We start from the raw sequence: 15,830 nt of genomic DNA, 5'->3' as shown, positions 1-15,830 counted from the left end.
GATACATATTCAGCTTTAAGAGATTTTGGCTGTAGTTAAGCGAGGTCTATATGAGAAGGCTGAGAGGTTGCATCTTACCCTGGTTGAGCGAGGAGGCATTGGACTCGGAGTCGATGGACATGTCATTGATGTCTAGTTGGAAAACAATAGGGAGGTGGTCAGATAGGGTTAACACGGGTATGGCTTCACACAGAAAGTCAGCACAGGGAGGGATTTGTCTTGTGAACTGTCACACAAAAGTTATGTCCAAATGTTTGGTACAGGTAACTTTAACCAGATGAAATGCCTAAAAAAAATTTAGAATTCTCTTCAAGCATTCTTGAGCCATCTGAAGTTTAGCATTTTGTTTTGTCTAAAAGATATGTCCTGTTAATGTTGATTTTTTATTATCAGTTGTTGACAAAATGTTTGTATCTATCCAAATAGTCTATGCATCAATAAAGAGGATTTGATAACCAAAACTGTTTCAAAACTATTGTTTTCTTGTGCATATTTTATCAGTTTGAAATATTTCATCCTGTGACAACTTTGAGTGTTTTCACATATTAAACAACATTAAAGCATGTTGCCATAGCAACAAAACCAGCATCAAAAGAAACAAAGGAAGAATAACATGTCACATGACTTCACCAACAAGCAACTGTTTAGGAACATTATACAAACATTGATCACAATATTTTACAAACATTTCAGTGAACCATTCAACTCACGTATGTTTACTTATATTCAGTTTTATACAATACTTTAAGCATTTCCAAAAAAGTAACCATGACAACTAGGATTATGCTTATGAATACAAAACTATTCTATTCTTGTTCCACACTGAACAAAACAGGTTCAGTATCATCATTTTGTTGGAGAGGGATATATTTATTATATTATATCCACATAAAAGACACATTCCCCAAATGGTCTCAATACCTAACTTTTGTTGTTCAGTATATACTGCTGACTGTATAATTATCAAAGCAAAGATCATGTTTACAATGGATTCATCACATAAATATTCCTTGAAAAAATTTGAACTTGATCTTTAAATCCAAAGTAAAAATCCACTATTGTTGGAAAAATTGAGTGAGGGAGAGTTCTAAAACACAGCAACAGTTTCACAATGATATCCTGTCAGTCAATAAATTTTGGCTGCATTTGATAGAGTAATCTAGTGATCATGGGATTATGCATCAAGCCCCATTTTCAGACTATGATCTTACATTATGTCAGATCTGACAGCCTCTGGAAGAACTCTATGTACCTACAATACAGTCAGTAGTAATTCTCTGAACTTTATTTCCTGTCTAAGAAAGGGACATTTGGGTCTGTTCAACCCCTCAGGGTAAGGATATTGACCTTGCATGGTTCAAAGGTGACCTTAAGATGTGGGTCATTAGTCTACAAAGACGCACACAATAACGGAACAGGTACGCAACAGCTGGGTTGGACTCCTTGAAGTCAGACTCCATGAAGCCGCTGTATAAGCTGGGAGTTAGGGGGAGATGTAATTACATGTTTGTTAGTAGGTAATCAGCCACAGCAGTGGGATACTCCTTGACCATTGTTGTGTGCGAAAATCTGTTCAGAATCCATTGACATTTGTTCAGCCCAACTGAAGGCAATGAAATTGGACTGATGTTTTCATTTACAAAATTTCATTCAGTATTACAATCCAAAAATAATCTAATAAAATATGTATCTGTGATGTTTGCAATGCAGATCATAGTTTGCATCAAGTTGAGATAATTTTTATAACATCAGAAAAACATACAACATCTGATATTTTAATGTGTTTCGGGGACTGTGTGCAATGGATGTATGTATCGTGTGTATGTACAATACTGCCATCAGTTTGAATGAAAAGACACATTCCTGAAACAGAGGTGACAAGATATACGGACTGAAAAAAATGCATACATGCTGAAACAGCAAGATGTAGTGTCTATGTCCCAGAAGATTGAACATGGGATCCAAGGGAGGTAACCTACCTTCAACGAACACTATGCATGATGTAGTTGCCTCCCCTGCACTGTTGACAGCCTTGCACACGTATTTGCCTTCATCTTCAGGGAAGACTTCCACAATACACAGTTTACAGGTAGTTCCGATCATGCTCATTTGGAAATCCTGAAAACAATGATGCCATAATAATCTGGTTGTGGTTAACTCTGCAGTTTATTTTTTTCTGAGAAACCTGGGATCATAATCATCATCATCATCATCATCATCATCATCATCATCATCATCATCATCATCATCCCTGGAGTAAAAGGTCCCATGTTATAAGGTTTTGGAGAAGTAAAGAGGTTTCCCACAATAAAAAGATTCAGATTAAAAATACTTAAAAGTATGCACCTAATATGTATTCCAACATTATAAATAACATGGTAGTTATGAAAAGGAACTAGATATGAAACTTTTTAATCAGTATTTCAGTCTTTTCACAGTGTATCAACCCACAGTTGGAAATGATGCAGGTAGTAAACAGTTGACATTTTCATGACACCCACACAGACATGATACATTGCCAACAGAGGATTAAGTATTCTAATACATTAAACCTGGCATTTAACCCATGAACAGCAGCTCCAGGAAACCAACCCAGACACCCCCAGCTTGAACAATTGCATCAACCCATCCACCCCTGCCCTGAACAAACATATCAACCCATCCACCCCTGGCCTGAACAAACATACCAACCCACCCACCCCTGGCCTGAACAAACATACCAACCCATCCACCCCTATCCTGAACAAACATACCAACCCATCCACCCCTGCCCTGAACAAACATACCAGCCCATCCACCCCTGCCCTGAACTAACATACCAGCCCATCCACCCCTGCCCTGAACAACTGCATCGATCCATCCATCCATATCAATCCATACATCCCAGTCCTGAAAATCCCTAATCCCCACCCCAACAATGAAATTAATCCACTTTTCCACCCCTCCCCTTGACAATCTTTCATGTTCCCCCATCACAACAAAACAAGGAGGAAAATAACAAAATAGCTAAAATAATAATTAATTGTGTTATTGACTTCATTCTGCTATAAAGAAGCTGTGGTGTCACATGATGTAATGTTTATGACGTTAATGTTCTATTCATATCAGGCCTATTGACACGCCCTCAATCACTGTCATCACTCTCACATCTAGGCTGATGGATGGCCTTCACAACGCCATTACAGAAACAGACCCACACACCCATAACATCATAAAAACATTTCCAGCAAGTATTCCGTAATAATGCCATTTGAAAAGACTTCTTTAGCAGGATATTTTTTTTCACAATGTTAACACCACAGGGAACACTTAACCGCTTAACTAAATATCAGTTTTATTAATATATATTTTGTTTTAAAGCATTAAATTATTCACAAATTCAAACACGAAACTGAATATACATCTCTCAAATAAATAATAGGATATCTATCTACAGGAATATTGATCATTCAAAACGATATAGATCTTTATGTTTTTGTAGGAAACAATAACAAGCTAAAGCATATTTCAAAACATATATACCCTACCCTGTCTAAGTATTTCACCGAACCTGTACTGACTTGCTGTCATCTCCAGACAGAATCAATGAGACCCCATACTATTAGCAATACATGTATTTCAAACTTACCTGAGTGTCCGGTATTTCTTCACCGTCTCTGTACCATGTGATCTGAGGTCGGGGGTCGCCACGGACTTGGCACTCCAAGTTCACCATGTCGCCATCACGACAGGACACATCCATGAGGGTCTTCACAAACTTGGGTTTCTTCATGCTGCAAGAAACATTCAACTTCATTCAACTGGTTCATTCTACTGGTTCAATGAGCAATTTCATTCAACTGATTAATTCTACTGGTTCAAACAGCAAATTAATTCAACAGGTTCATTATTCTGGATTATTCCACAGCTTCATTCTACTGGTTCAATCAGCAAATTAATTCAACAGGTTCATTCAATATATTTAACACTTTCTTTCAACAAGTTCATTCTACTGGTTCATCAAACACATTAATTCTGCTGGTTCATTCGATGAAATCATTCAACAGGTTCATTCAACTGCTTCATCCAATGAGTTCACTGAAAAGGTTCATTCAATTGCTTCACCCAATGAGTTCACTAAAAAGGTTCATGTAACAGTTTCACCTTACAATGTTCATTCAGCAGATTAATTCAATGTTCAGTCACCCCAAGTGATTTTCTTCGTAACATCTATCCCATCATGTTAAAACTATGTACCAGAAAGGACCCCAAAACCTTCCTCAAATTGAGACTATGTGGAATTGAACCTAAGACTCCTACATAACAAGTGACCACGCCACCAACTTGGCTATGCACTACCTGCCTTAACAACAACGCACTTGGCAAGACTCCTGACAGAGGTCATTTCAGGCTAAGTAGTTCAGAAGTTTGTTAATAATACAATTCTGTACATGTCTACACAAACATTCCATCATATGTACATTCAGATACAAAAAACATTGCAATCATTCAAAAATAACATTTGCATTTATCAAAAAAATGTTTAAAAAATACTTACTCTTCCTCCATTTCAACAACTTCTGCAAAAAAATAATTAAAAACATTACATCAGCTGTTCAAACAACATAGCATATCCTAGAAATATTTTTAACATTTGAAAATCACAATCACCACAAAACAAAGCCTCACACCTCCAAAACATGGAAATGGTCACTGCTGTCTTTGCCTCTCTCCAGAACGCAATGAAGACAAATAATGGATTTGTCTCCACCTCCCTATGATGTCAATATCTCTGTCAGTACACAGGACCCCATCAATATTCCATCATCAGAAATAAATGTAATGTCGACTATCTGTCTTTAGCTGGCATATTTACACTGAGCTCTCACAAAAAAGTCAAGTCATATAATATTTTCTACTGTCATCACATAAAGAGACTGTCTGACATTTCCAAGGCAATAGGTAGTTGTTGGAAAGCTATTAATATTTAAGTGTGTCATTCTAGAACTGATTTACTTTGAAACGCATTGAGATGTGGCCCTTTGATATTTCTGCCCTGATATACCATAGGTCCACGATATCCTGATCCATCAAAGAAAAATGCACACTTGGTTCCATCATGTGTAAAAATGGTGTTTACATTTGCCACACCAGAGTATTATTGTTTATTAATAATCTGAATGTTTACTCAAGTGGAAAAAGTGTCATGCAAATCTCAGAGTAACTTTAGAACCATTTGCAGAAAAAAGAATTGTTCCTTGATCTGTGAAGTTGTATGCTTTGTGTCATGTTCCCTGTTTCATTTTGTCTAAGCTGTCTCTCAAACAGGTTACTTTCACCACCTACGTGGTTCAGGTAGATAGCATCAGGGATTGTGGTTTAATCCTCTGATGGTAGAGCACCAAGAGGTGTTAAAGGATGGTACGTTTTGTCACCCTGCCTGGCACTGAAACTGATTATGGGTTGAATACAACCAGGTTTCACCTGACTATGTCAACCACCTACATGTTTTTTGGAGTGAGTGAGTATTGTTTTACATTGCTTTTAGCAATATTCCTGCAATATCATGGCAGGAGACAGGAGAAATGGACTTAACTGATTGTACCCAAACAGGGAACTGAACCTGTGTCTTCGGCGTAACAAGTGAATGCTCTAACCACCACCCCTCTAGTTTTGGATGATAGTGTCATAGGGTGGAAGGACAGTGGTTCAATCCATTGAAAAGTGTTAAAAGATGGTACTTTTTGTTGCTATGCCTGGGATTAAGAACTATGGGTTAAATGCAAACAGGTATGACCAGATTATGTCAGCCATGTATATGGGTATGGAGGATAAGGTCTGTGAGTAGAACAACAGTGGTTCAAATCCTCTGATGGTGGCACACTAAGACGCATTAAAAGGTGGTACTTTAAGTTACCATGCCTGGGATTGAGGACTACCAGGTACAACCAGATTATATCAACCACATATATGGGTTTTATGATAGTATCTTTGAGTGGAAGAGCAGTGGTACAATGCTCTGATAGTGGCACACCATGAGGCATTAACAGATGGTACTTTTTGTTACCCTGCCTAGAACTGGGTTAAGCACAAGGATGGTTGACTGAGAAAGGCAGAAACACATACACATGGAAAAGTGATATGTCTTGAATGGTGAACCATTAACTCCAAAATCCATTAATATGTTCACAATGTTTCAATATTCTTCATGACTCAAGTCATAGTCAAGTCAACATATTTTGTCTACATCACAGAGAGAGAACACACAGGATAACATATTCTACAGGAGAGTTAATGATAGCTTACATGTTTTATGGAAAAAGATTTGAATGCCATTTAAAACTTCACTCCAGTTTTATAGTGTCAGAAGGTGACAGGGAACAAATAACCAAACACAAATTAACTTAATCCATAAGGACATAGAAGGGTGAGAATATAATGATGAACAATCAACAAGTGTTTTACTGTTGACCTAAAAGAATGTGCAAATACAACTGGGACTCACCTTCCAACACCAACTTGGTTTTTGTGGTGAGAGTTGTCTTGTCAGCCATTTTGGCTACACAGGAGTATGTTCCAAAGTTTGATTTGATCAAGTTCTTCAGCTCAAGGGTTTGAGTCCCATCAGGTTCAGAGGTCATCACAGCCTGGTGGCTTTTGTTTACCTTTAACGAGATAATGAAAATGTAGACAGGTAATCCATTAACTGTCATATATAAGCAAATCCGCCCTTGATTTCACGTCATATGTCACAGAACTGACAATCACTTTACTGTCATAACATTTTCTTTGGCAGTGGCTAAGACTGATTACAGTGTGAAGTATCTCATCGGCTTAAGTAAAGGCCACAACACTAGTCATTTTGAATTAATTACTAGACTTTCATCTGTACCCATATACCCACCCCACTTTCAAACACACACTTCACATCATAAAATCAGGCCACACCAATTTTATTTCTTGTTTTATAGATCTGTCGGTTCGTCATATTTTTAAGAAAATAAGAACAAAAAGAAAACATACATTTCCCGGCTAAAAAAATAAAATCCTAATGTTCTCAGTGGCAAAAAATGTAAACTAACATGAAATGGGTTTTTTAGATTTTTTTCAATATACACCTCATAAACTGAGAAAAGTAAAATATGTTAGTATTTAGAATGAATATTACTGTGGCGATTTTTTTTTTTCCCCCTCCCTACCTAAGGTTTTCAAAGGAAAAGTCCATAAACAAGAAATACATTGGTCTGGCCTAATTATATAAAAAAAAATAGCCATTACAATGCTGACAGTTTTCTAATGATCATCTTTCTATTACTAACTAAAATATGCAAATGCTGTGATGTTATTATTATTTGCCCCCACACAGTATTCCAGCTTGCATGGACCAGACAATCCAATGATGTTTTGAGATAGTCAACACTAACTGTGTCAGCAAGTCTGATCTAGATCCAAAGTCATGTCTAGTGATCAGCTTACATTGCTGGACCTATTTTATCCCTAGTGTTTGAAATATTATTTTGGGGGAGTCTTAATACCAAATGGCTACAGAAATAAGCATCTCATTGGGTAAACATTTCTGGTGATTAACCAAATCTTCATAGATGCAACTGACCACAACAGTTACAACTCCTAATTGACCACAAAACCTGTATAATTTCAGAAATCACCAACTTTGTTTAAAAAGAAATGAGATGTGGTAACATAAATGAGACACTTAATGATCCAGACATGTACCACTACTAAATTATGCAGGCAGGCGATAAAGGCTCATTTTAGAGAGTTTACAGGATGTATTCTAATCTTAACCGCATAAGATGAAAATATGCTACAAACAGATATAACACATAACTACATAATACCATTTTTGGTAAAACTAAGATTTTGTGTTGAAATTAATTACAATTACCCTTTCCAAACCATTTGAGGCATGTTTATGAATTTCATCATATCAGAAGTCGAAAACTTGCAAGTATGAGTAAATACAAATAATTGTTGTCTACCACTTGAATAAAGTCTGATAACTTTCCCACCAACATTCTTAAATTTCATTTTACATAACAACATCATTTCCGAAAGTCAAAAATAGCTAAGCTCTATCATACCTCAATGCCCATTCCAGGGAAAGACCTACCTGAATCTGTTGGGAGACATACCCTAGTACACTGTGTCCAATCAACCTGGAAATATATACCCAACCTACTCCCTTACATCTGCCATAAAGCAGATGACTACTGGGACTTATTTGTGAACTTGTGACATGGTTTTCACTGCCAAAGGGGTATGTCAGTTTGGAATTTATTTAGGATCATATGCACAATAGTAACATACTACTAGCTAGCTTTAACCTTTTAACCCTACCCGTAATAGCAGATAAATCTCCCTGGCCAATTTGTAATGCCTGAATGAATACAAACTTTCTGGAAAACAAGATTTGTGATATTATCTCGACAACAACCATTGTGGTGGACGTTAAGACATCATTCAAGGACATGAATCTGATACATGCTGAACAAAACAGTCAGGATCATGACCATTTTGGGACATATTCTCACTCTGCACCACAACACAATATTCTTCAAATATTTATGTTCTGAATTCTTTTGCATTCAGTAATTAACAAAAATATATTTGTTACAAGAAGTCTTGTTGCAGTTAGAAAAACTTACATTTGTAAGGCAAAATACAAACAATAAAAGTAAATAGTAAACAAACAAAGCTTATAACCTTGCTCCAGTGAGTGAGTGAGTGAGTAAGAGAGTGAGTATGCTTTTATGACGCTTTTAGCAATATTATAATAAGAGTATGTGTGTTTTGTTTTACACTTTTTGCAATATTCCAGCAATATCAAAGCAGGGCAATACCAGAAATGGGCTTCAAACATTGTATCCATGTGAGGAATTGAACCTGAGTCTTTGGCGTGATGAGTGAACACTTTAACCACTAGACTACTTGTCCGCTCCTAATGTAGTAAGAAATGACTCCAAAAATGGGATTGACACAATGCGACCATGTGGGGAAATGAACCTGGGTCTTCAGCCTCAGACCACTAGTCTACCACTGAGTAAATCTATCCTCATATCTCGTACTAAAGTCTGAGAATTCCTGAGTTTTACAGTGACAACCGATTCATATTATCTATACAATCAAGAAATTATGGTGTAAACAAATAATTATTCCTTTAGATATTTGCTTACATAAAATGATGTTTATTTAGGACTAAAATTATGCAATTATACACAGTGATTATTGATAATATGACATAAATCTCATCTCTACACACACTTCAAGTTGAAAGTATACCCCCAAAAAAATAAATAAAAAGAATTTTTTCCCTGATACATGTTTCTTCATATGTTGGCCTTTTCATTTCAGATATGATTTTTCAAATTATTACAACCTGAAGAGACAACAGAGAGTCAAAATAACACGCAGGCACAAAATTAATAGCAGGGAACAATTATTAAGTAGCCTGTTAGCACAACTAACCTTACTTCAGTCCCTGTTCTGGCCGTGAAGTGCACCACATTACTGACTGCACAGTGTGTGCATTGTACCCAGTGTTTGTGAATACCTGTGTTTACCCAGGGAGGGCCCTGCTATACATGCGAGAGGCACACAACACACTTATCATACAGTCTTGTGTCACCATTGCACCATACACACACACACACGCTCTGCTACTGTCTGGTGCAGGAGCGGCTGCAGCTTGTGTTCATCATTGTTTGACTTGGAGTTTCTAGGGACTGATAGTATACACAGAATTGTGGTATTGTTATGTTTCATGAGTAACAAAGAAAGGTGCATCATTAAGGATGATAAATGTGAAATAATTAAATTCCACAAACTGTCGTTTTTGCTCAGTGCTTGATGGAGGTTTCAACAGACTGTGAGTGAACTGAGTGAGTGATGTAGATTTATGACACTTTTAGCAATATTCCAGCAATATCTCGGCTGGGGACACCAGAAATGGGCTTCACACACTGTACCCATGTGGAGAATCGTACTGGGGCTTCCAATGTGACAAGCCAATGCTTTGACCACAAGGCTACCCCACTATCCCAGGTGAGCTGAGCTTCATCACATTTTTCATATTGTACAAATAACACAGAAAACTGTGTTATTAAAGAAAATAATTATAGGGAGTCAATTCTATATTGTATCGCCAAAGACAAATATCAACATATCAACAACAATAAAAGTAGCTGTCAGTCACTTCAAAAAGGGTCAAGGTCACATCAGAAGAGTACATACCTTTTTGCCATTGAGTTCCCAGTGAACATCCTTGACCCCTGGGGGGGTGCTACAGGTCAGGGTGGCACTTTCCCCCTTTGAGGCAGAGACTTCTGCTGGCAACTCCACAGCAAACTTGGTGGCCAGAACTGGGGATAAAAAGTGATGGGTCAGAGATGGCACAAGGGGCATAATACTCAGGCATTATCTTTCAAGTCAAATGGCTATGGCACCTCAGATGAATCCTTTGATCTGCCAAACATACTGAATTGACTGATGAAGGCAAAATAGCAGAAAAAATTACATTAATGGATCAATTCAGAGTTAAACACCAAGGTTCTCCTGAGTGAATGAGATATTTTAATAACAAATACTATTTTTACAAAATCATTGAGCTAGACTTATGTCATTTGTGAATGAGCATGGTTTACACTGTTTTAACATTAACAAGTTCACTATTTGTATGAAACATACAATATAATATTATTTCTACATGAGGTTTCACTGATCTCACCTTGTATGGTGAGTCTAGCAGCACATGATTTGGTGCCTGCCTCTGATGTTGCTGTGGCGACATATTGTCCTTCATCAGACTTCACAATGGCAGATATTCTCAACTGGTGCTTGTTTCCTTTGGCAATGATCCTCAGACAGTCATTGGGAGTTACAGGTTTCCCATCCTTGAACCTAATCAGAACAAATATATGCATTTTACCCATCTAAAATAGTTTTGATTTTTCACACATATTTAGTTTCTTCTTTCCAAACTATCTTTCCCGGAAATATAAACACACAATCTTCAAGCAAGCATCTGTACTCATAACTTTACTCATTTTACTCTAGATAATTGATCAATAACAGGATCTTACTTGCTTTAATTCTTTCAAATTACTCCATTGAAAATGTAGAATGTCAATGTGAAAGAGCACCCAATTTTGACAATCTACAGGAACACATTCCTTTTGGAATAAGGGGAAAATAAATGTGAAAACAATGATATGAAAAAAATAGAATTCAGGTTAGGATTGGTCTCCAGAAACTCATGTTCTAACATTTTTCACTTGTTGTTTTACGCAACACTAAACAGTATTCCAGGTATATGGTAATGGTCTTTAGACAATTGTGTCTGGTCCAGAGATCCATTGATTAACAGCATGAGCATCAATCTACACAATGGGGATTCAGTAACGTGGTAACAAAGGCTGACTGCCAGATCATGTTAGCCGCCTCTTATGACAAGCATGTGTTGCTGAAGACAAATTCTAACCCAGATCTTCATGGGTTCATGTTCTAGGAGGTAAGTAACAGGATCAGGTTGTCAGTAACACTGACATGGTCAAAACAGGTCTTCATATCACAGTTGTGAAGACTGACACCCATGGAGGCAGTCACTAGATTATCTGGTTCATACTGTTAAATATCAGACTGACAGAATACTGCTAAACACGCGATTAGGGAAAACCCAAACCCAAACATATCTTGCACAACTTATACTAAATCTTAGTCTCCAAATAGATATAATTTTGATAGTAACAAATCAACCCATTCATATTGCAAAGGAGCCCTTGTGAACCTGTGGAATTCTAGGCCTAGAAGTCTTAGCTCCCTTAGCACAAAGATAGTCGTAAGTGCCATACATTAACATTAACTTACAACTGTCTTAGCACTAAGAGAGCTTCAAAAATTTAGGCCCTGGATTTGCTTCATAGAAATAGAAAATAGAACTTCTTGCAAATAGAACTCTAAATTTTAAACAAAACTATGTTGAAAGTTTCCATGTCTTACCATGCTACCTCTGGGGTAGGTTTGCCAGTGACGCTGCACTCAAACACAGCCTCGCTACCTGCTGGGAGGGTCAGGTCACTGGGGGTGGTCATGAAGTTGGGAGCCTCCTTCCCTGAATCATCGGCTACACAATACAGGTGCACACAGTCAGTGACAATCGCTAACACAACTGGTCATAGTACTATTCATTAAGAAGCCAGTGTAAGGAATAGTGTTATTATGGTCTTCAATAACTTGTTATTGGTTCAGATCAATGTTAATTTTGCTTGGATAAAAAGCATTATTAGTCAAATTTAGTGACTGAATTAAAACGATCGACAGTAAAATATTATATCATCATTACATTTAAATTAATTATAGTTAAGGAGGAAAGAATAACAGGATTTCAAAATAAATAAAATGAAATGAGCTAAAGAATTGGGAGGCCGTACCAGGAAGGGACGTTGTAACTTTGAGATCATCAGAATCTGTGGAAAGAAGGGTCAATTTTGTGCAAGGTCAGGGTCACAGCAAAACAGGGACAGTTGTGCAATGGTTGGATATCAAAGCATGGATATCAATATAGAAAACAGATTATTGATATCAGGGAAAATGAGTGATTAAGCCAAGTTAAAGAAATAGTTTCATAAACATACTTACACATTCATTATTATTGTTAAGAATATAGTGTCATTATTATAATTATAAAGATAGTTTCATTATTATTGGTATAATTGTAGTTATCATCAAACGAATGTGACTTCTGTTATTTATATATTATTTGAACAACAAATGATTAATGATTACTGAATTATAACAATGAAGTTAATCTTTCATATTCAATCATTTTATCTTTTACTAATGTTTACATAATAATAACAACTTTACATGATATTCCTTACAAATGTTAACATAAATTATGGCACATGAAAGACAGATATCTACTGCACAGCAATAGATCAGCATTTTGATGTAGAGTTCACACACTAAAGATCTACTGAGAGTATAGTACACAGACTAACTTCCTGTAGACACACTGCATCATGGGATAGTTGTGACCTTCCAGAAGGTCACTTAAATAGCCAAACACACTTATATATGTGAAGGACAGACAATGCTGACAGCCTAGCTCATAAGATACTGAGAATGGATGGACTATGAGAAGAGTCTTATATACCTTTAATAGTAACTTTGCATTGACAAGCTGTGGAGCCAAGGGAATTGACAGCAACACATTTGTACACTCCGCTGTCCGAGACCTCGGTGTCGTAAATTTCTAGGTTGTGGCACCCAGCATCGAAGAAGATTTCATATTTGTCTAAATAATAAGTAAGTGAGTATATTATAACATCATAGCAAAAAATGGTATGCATATTTAGAACATGGGAGCCATGTTCACTGATGAAATTGGGCTTTGTATGTGATTCAAATCTGTCTAGCAATTTCCTATACCTAAGATATTCCAATATGGGGCACAAATGACAGACACAGAAGCAAAGATAGGCCTGGGCCCTGTCTCTCAAAGCTATCATAGTGTTACAACTGTTGTACCTCCTACAAACGTAATATAAACTTAAGAAACTCTTATTGCTAGTATTGCTTTGTGAAAAGGGCCTATGAATCTCAGATATCAACGGAACTTGTTTGCGAGACCAGACAGTGTAAAGAGTGTCAAACAGCTAGAATCAACAAACCTCCTTGTTGGATTTCCTTTCCGTCTTTGAACCATGTGATATCAGCCACAGGGTCATCTATCACAGAGACCACAAGGTTCACAAGGCTGTCAACTGGTGCCTGGACATCGGTCAGTTTCTTCTCAAACGCAGGAGGACTTCCTGTTTCAGCAGAGACCTGGGGAGATGATGGGGCAGGCAGTCTACCCATGTCAACAAATCCTCCAACAAAGCCCTCTTCTTCCAGACCTTTCTTGGCCTGGTCTGCACCCTCATCGGAGTACTGGACGAGATCAATGCCGCCACGGAGGATGCAGTCCAGTTGGACATCGACACCTTCCATGACGTCAATCCTTGGAGGCAGGTGCTTGATGAAGAATGGTGCTGCAAAATTGAAAGTCAGATGCCATGCACAATCATGACTTTCTGTACACTATCTTGAAACTATAGCTAATCTACAAATGAGTCTCTATCTCAAACTATGGAATGATTTCATTCTAAACCTTGGGCCTATTTTTTTAAAGTTCGCAGCACTACAATGATGGCAAAGTTAATGTAAGAGTATGGAAAGCGAGTAAGTAAGTTTAGTTTGTTACCCATGTTAGCAATATTACAGTTATATCAAGGCAGTGGACATGAGAAATGAGCTTCATACACTGAAACCCATGAGGGGAATCGAAGCTGAATCTTCAACGTGAAGAGTGATTGCTTTAACCTCTAGGTTACCCTACTGCCACTGGATTTGATACAGCTGCCATATAACACAATAGAAACACTACTTCCTTAACTTGGGGGTGGATGAGCACAAAACACATTGTGTTCACTGTAACTAATAACTGATACCAAAACCTACCAGGCAGAAATATGCATATAGATTATGGAAGTTACAACACTGGTATACAGAATGTATGAAATTCAGAAAAATAATATCAGTAGATATCCAGATAAAAAAAAATTAACAGATCTTCTAAATATGAATACACGTTTTGACAGATACTTACTTATTAAATAATCTTTTATAATGATTAAATGCCTATTTTCAGAGGAAATAATATCTGACAACATGCTGTATTCATACAATGAAGTAATCAGTAATGGGATTTCTTTATAGTAGAATTGGTAGCTAAACTGTGAACTGGGTTAGTAAATGAGACATTTTTAAGAAAATGATATTTGTTGTATTAGTTCTGAAGAAAATCAATAATAATTGAGAGGTATTTATTCATTTTTTAAAATAAATATTCTTATAACAGTACAAAAATGAACCATATAGTGCAAACTAATACCTTGTTAGAAAACATGCATAGTGTAATGTCCTAGTACATCTATGTGACAGACATCAAGGTATGAAGACAGATCATACAACATTTCCTCTGTATTATAGAGTCAGTGTCCCTATTGAACTAAAAGAGAAAGGACTCCAGAAAACAAGGAAAACAGAGCTTTAGCCTTTGTACAGAAAAAATAATTAAAAAAATGTTCTTGTGTAAATTAAAGAGGTATAACATACTTTCTTGACAATGGTGCACACCCAGGCATAATTTATACCATATTTTTGCATAAGAATGAAGATTTTTATGGATATCAACTTCTTTATGAGAGAACACAACGTTTCGGAGTTAATGCTTACTCCTTCATCAGGTGATTGAGAAAGGGATACAGAGGTGTATTTATATGTACAGGTAAAACAATAACAAAGTAACAAGTGGAATGAGTTAACGAAAGCTAGTATAAACAAGCACTGATAGGAAGCCGATAGTTAAGATAACAATGATGGAAGCCAATGGTAATGCATTACAGTTGATTGGATATGTTTACATAACATGATTGGGGATAAGGGTGGAAGCCAATGGTGATACATTACGCATGATAGGATGATGTACATAACACACAATAGGGGGTGAGCATGTACTCGGGTAGATAGGCTATACATGAATTACATGTACACAGGTATCAAGTCTTTGAATGTCATTTAGAAGTGAAAATACATAAGAATTCATGTATAGCCTATCTACCCGAGTACATGCTCACCCCCTTTTGTGTGTTATGTACATCATCCTATCATGCGTAATGTATCACCATTGGCTTCCACCCTTATCCCCAATCATGTTATGTAAACATATCCAATCAACTGTAATGCATTACCATTGGCTTCCATCATTGTTATCTTAACTATCGGCTTCC

At 36.8% G+C, this 15,830-nt stretch overlaps 1 protein-coding gene across 1 annotated transcript in view; it reads right to left on the bottom strand.

Annotated features, from left to right (window-relative positions):
* LOC137298485 (titin-like) overlaps window positions 1–15,830 on the bottom strand; it is a 446,086-nt gene that overhangs the window by 64,898 nt on the left and 365,358 nt on the right. Inside the window, exons 254-264 of the mRNA XM_067830773.1 lie at window positions 13,668–14,030; window positions 13,151–13,291; window positions 12,426–12,461; window positions 11,995–12,118; window positions 10,724–10,896; window positions 10,231–10,358; window positions 6,485–6,644; window positions 4,538–4,559; window positions 3,629–3,773; window positions 1,980–2,118; window positions 79–132 (exon numbers count right to left, since the gene is read on the bottom strand). Coding sequence (XP_067686874.1) covers window positions 79–132; window positions 1,980–2,118; window positions 3,629–3,773; window positions 4,538–4,559; window positions 6,485–6,644; window positions 10,231–10,358; window positions 10,724–10,896; window positions 11,995–12,118; window positions 12,426–12,461; window positions 13,151–13,291; window positions 13,668–14,030 — 1,485 coding nt within the window. The remainder of the gene's footprint in view (window positions 1–78; window positions 133–1,979; window positions 2,119–3,628; window positions 3,774–4,537; window positions 4,560–6,484; window positions 6,645–10,230; window positions 10,359–10,723; window positions 10,897–11,994; window positions 12,119–12,425; window positions 12,462–13,150; window positions 13,292–13,667; window positions 14,031–15,830) is intronic.

Source organism: Haliotis asinina, chromosome 10 (genome assembly GCF_037392515.1).
Source record: "Haliotis asinina isolate JCU_RB_2024 chromosome 10, JCU_Hal_asi_v2, whole genome shotgun sequence".
NCBI lineage: Eukaryota > Metazoa > Mollusca > Gastropoda > Lepetellida > Haliotidae > Haliotis > Haliotis asinina.
Note: the sequence above shows the minus strand (reverse complement) of the source record. Positions and strands in the feature narration are given on the sequence as shown.